The 4608-nt window shown below is 43.4% G+C and overlaps 1 protein-coding gene across 1 annotated transcript in view; it reads right to left on the bottom strand.

Annotated features, from left to right (window-relative positions):
• Window positions 1-6: 6 nt before the first annotated feature.
• Window positions 7-4608, bottom strand: part of LOC104963511 (vascular endothelial growth factor receptor 1-like) — a 14275-nt gene continuing 9673 nt past the window's right edge. The window contains exons 6-8 of the mRNA XM_010792110.1: window positions 3012-3201; window positions 2771-2918; window positions 7-452 (exon numbers count right to left, since the gene is read on the bottom strand). Coding sequence (XP_010790412.1) covers window positions 431-452; window positions 2771-2918; window positions 3012-3201 — 360 coding nt within the window. The 3' untranslated portion in view covers window positions 7-430. The remainder of the gene's footprint in view (window positions 453-2770; window positions 2919-3011; window positions 3202-4608) is intronic.

The following is a 4608-nucleotide window of genomic DNA, read 5'->3' as shown; positions in this document are numbered from 1 at the left end:
ATGGGCTCCAGGGGGGGAGGCGATGGGGAGTTGTTCTTGATGCCTGGTTGGGGTGGAGGGCAGAGTTGGTGAGGGAAGGGGTTTGGAGAGGTATGTGTGGGGGGCAGAAGAGTTGGGGGAAGGGGTGTGTGTGGGGGGGTCTCTCAAGAATAGATCAAGCTCTTGAGGAAGCGGACTGTGCCACGTTTGAAGACGAAGGGACAATCACGCTGCTGGGAAGCGTCTCGCGTCGGAGAGGAAGCCAAACAACGAGAGGAAAAGCGCTCTGATTTTCGCACAGGAAGCCCAGTGCGCCTCCTGCCAGGGCCAGATAAGACTGCTGCGGTTCCCAGGGCCAGACCCAGGAGGTGGGCCCAGGATCCAGGCGCGAGGCCCCCCATCAGCCTGGCCCAGCCTGGTCCACTGTCCCTGGGCCTCCTCCAGCGCAGCGTCAGGCTCGTGGTGCAGCCGGGCTGCAAAGAACAAGCGCCTAGTGAGGATCCAGCTAACTAAAGAAACACACTCAATGCAGACACTGAAGCAGAACCAGAACAGAGCTTCACAGAGGACCCAACCTCAGCCGGTGAAGAGGCCAAATGCAATCTGCAGAAACACCACTGTGCAATATACTTTAGTTCCTTTACGGTAATAAGCTAATGCTTTGGAGAAATATTATTCTTTTGCAGCGTTTCATTCCATACATTTTCGTTGCATGTATGTTTTGGCCAAATTGTGTTAATTAGAATCTGAAAATAATTCAACACTTGATTGCCGCTGTTGATCGTAAAATAATTTGTTTTTAGGCAGATGTTCGTTAGGTGCAGATTGCATGTGACTCTCCTCATGATGAAACATTAGATCAGATCTCAAACATACTGCGCATGTACACTGTAATACAATGATGTGGTACAACAGGAGCGACATTTCAATAATCCTTTATACCTGGAATTCTGGATTTTCTGAATATGCTACAGGTAACTTAGGCTGACACTTAAATATAAAGATAAAGACCTTACATCGCTCCTACTTAGGTTAAATCTACCTATAAATATAAGATCATTAAAACTACATTTGGGATTTTGGCAGAAACGGACGGATGAAAGGTGCACCGCGGCACGGCGCCATGTCAAAGTGCCGGAGTTAAGGGTCAAGTACACGGATGATGTCAGCGTGTCTCAGAGGAGGAATCGAGTCAGGGCGGCTGCTGTGGCGCTCTCAGGTAATACTTAACCTTTCTGACTCGGTCATAAGCAACACAATAAGTGTCTGACCTCCAAGAGCTCAATCAAAGCCTCTGCCAGGCGCCTGCTCGACACTCGTGTGTGGTGACTAAATGACTCCTCGGCATCGCTGGGCTGGGCCACTTCTCATGAGAACTTTATATATAGTGTGTGTGTCAGATATAAGAAAAGGCATCACAGGATGCAGTGTGCAATCACAATAATAAACAGGCCTCTTACCCTGCGCCCTGGACAGGAAATTCATTAAATCATAGCGTTTGATTTGGGAAACCAACAAATCGTGACTGGGAGCACGGAACTGGCTTCTATTGAAGTGTGTTTTTTTTCTCTGTCCTTTCAAGTCTGAGATACACTGTGTACTGTGTCTGTGAATGTATCAGGCGCACACACACACACACACACACACACACACACACACACACACACACACACACACACACACACACACACACACACACACACACACACGGCTACATATTTGTATACACTTAAACAAACATATGAAAAATGAAACATGGACAGGAGGGGAATAAACGTATAGGGACAGAGTTGCAAAAGCAAGCAAACATATTAACACAGACATGATGAGACACACACACATATATGTTGGGCGCATACAAATAAACACACACACATTTTCACACATTCCCGCACATGAAAGGCCCCCAAAGGCATCTGTTCTGGTTACAAGAAGGAAACGCTGTCTGTACACATGCTGAAATAGACAAAACATGTCTCGTTTTTCTAAATCATACACACACACACCAACACACACACCAAACCCTAAATAACATAAAACAAACAAGGCAGCTTTGTGTGTGTTCGTAACATTATGGAAAGGGTATTTATAGCTTTTTGCAAAATACACAAAGCTTTAACTGGTGTCTAAACATTATTCGATCTATTGACTTGAACAACTTAGCTCTTTCATTTAATTATCATTAGGTCACATGCTATTTTCTATTGGTTCATTTAAATATGTTAATACTATTCAATAGTACAGCTAACGTTTTCTTCATCTAATGCAATGTCTAGTACATTTACACAAGTATATATTTGAGATACTTGTACTTTCCCTGTATATTTTTTGTTTATACTCCACTATATTTTAGAAGCCAATATTGTACTTTTAACTCCACTACATTTATCTGACAGCTTTTTAGGTTTAGATTAATTAGCTAACACAAAATCCAAATCAATTATTAAATAAACTTTGACATATATTTATAGGTTCAGATTACCAGCAGCAGCATATAGTTCTACATTTACCAGTATCATATTAGTAACCAATAACTCAATATATATATGATTTTGAAATGGGCCATTACGCATAAGGAGTGCTTTTACTTTTGTTACTTTAAGTATATTTTGATGCCGATGCTTTTGTACTTTTACTGAAGTAAGATTTTGAATGCAGGACTTTGACTTAAAAACAAAGTGCTTTTAAAATGTAGTATCGCTAATTTTACTTATGGTAATAAATCTATGAGTACTTCTTCCACCCCTGAATATTTTAAATGTGTACTGCATCTACCCTCTGGGCTACTTACAGGCCTTTTGACGGGCAGGGGTGCCAGAGCCACTGGATGTGTGGAGGCGGGACTCCGTGAGACGTGCAGTGGAGCGCTGTTCTGCTCCCTCTGGGCACCGAGCCGGGGTCCTGCAACGATACCGCCTTCTCCCCTATCTGAGGACTCACTGCCAGACAAGAAGCACAATCAAACATTTAGAAAACGACATGAATTATAAGAAAAAAGTTGTGTTCAGTGGGTGATTACTCAAATGTCTCACCGTTGACCACAAGTGTGAGGGTGAGATTTTGGTAGAGTCCATGTTCCAGGATTCGTACCAGGACAGTGTATTTCCCAGCATCCTCCTCTGCCACGTCCCGGATCACCAGAGAGGTCCCGTCCATGTGGTATCTGGAGCATTGCTCCGCTGCCACCATGCCGTCCTTCAACCTTTCAGAAAAGAAAGACCACTGAGCAAAGTTTCAGGGAAAATCTTTCGGAGTTACTCCAGAATGACTCAATGCTTAAAGAGGCCCATTATGTTTGGGGGTTTCCCTTTCCTGTAGTGTTGTATAGGTTTTTGTGCATATCAATGGTCTGCAAAGGCTAGAATCCCTGTGTTCCCAACAGAGGAAGTTTGTCTCCCGCATTCCCCCCCCCCTGCCTGAAACGCCCCCTTTAAGCAACATCTATGACAGTGGTTCTCAACTGGTCAGGCCTCGGGACCCACTTTTTACTTGGTCAATAAATCGCGACCCAACATTTTGAAGCACTCAAAGCTATTCAACAACAAATCGTGCTGTAATATACGCTTTTCAGCATACACTATTCATTAAAGTGAAGTACAGTGCATATATCCCTTCACAGAACTAAAGTATGCTTTTAAAAAAGGTTTATGAGATGATGGAATCAAAGCTGAACTGTATAAAAAGGCGCACATGCTGAAAACCCATCCCCAGAAGGGGGGTCTGGGGGATACACTCTGAGAAGAAAATAAATAAATCTATACCCGACATATTAATAATATTTTATGCCATTGTTTGTTTTTCACTTTGTTCTGAAAGCTTGCTGCTCCTCACAGAGAGAAGAGCAAAGAGGAGATAGTCTGTGTGAATTACTTTAAATTGTGGGTAAGGGTAGATAGCTCCCATTGTTCTGTGACCTGTCAATCATCAAACCGGGGGTCATATTTAATTATTTGTTCATTTTTATCTGAAGTTGTACCCATGGATGTATAAAGAATAGTTCTCGCACAGTATAGTTAGGCCAGGCTCACTTTATGCTGCGTTTCCATTACAGTTTAGGAACTGGGGTAGTAACTATAGTAACGCAGTGTAGGCGGAGCCGTGACGTCATCTTCAATACGAAACCAAAACCAGCCGTTAGCTGTTAGCCCTCAGAGCTCACAGCTCCTCATATCTGTTCAGAAACTAGACAACACTTAAACAAGTACAAACCACAGACTGTCTGTGTCATGGCGAATACAGTCGCTGGTTTATTTATGTCTGTAGGCCGTTGTTGTGAGTGTGGACGGTCGGGCCGGCAAAAACCAACGCAAAGGTGTCCGCATCAGGCCGATCGCCCATAAAAAGTGGTCAAAAGACCCGAGAGGTTTTAGCTCCAGAATAGCCCGGTTGTTGGCCCCCGACTCAAACGATTTGATCACTCTCTTATCGACCTTACCCCATGTTGAGTTGTTTTACTTAAAAGTCACTAAATTAACATTATTGGCAAAGGTTATCCTACGGCTTCATTGTTGTATGACTAATGGCCAATCTTCTGGTACTTTAATTACGAACTGTTCGACGTCTGTCTGCCGTCCGCTTTTTGGAAAATTTTACACACAAAAGATTTACCTATAACCGATTCGATTGCGA

This window comes from Notothenia coriiceps, unplaced genomic scaffold, assembly GCF_000735185.1.
Source record: "Notothenia coriiceps isolate Sejong01 unplaced genomic scaffold, NC01 NC01_scaffold00036305, whole genome shotgun sequence".
NCBI lineage: Eukaryota > Metazoa > Chordata > Actinopteri > Perciformes > Nototheniidae > Notothenia > Notothenia coriiceps.
The sequence above is the reverse complement of the archived record's forward strand: the minus strand, read 5'-3'. Positions and strand labels throughout refer to the sequence as shown.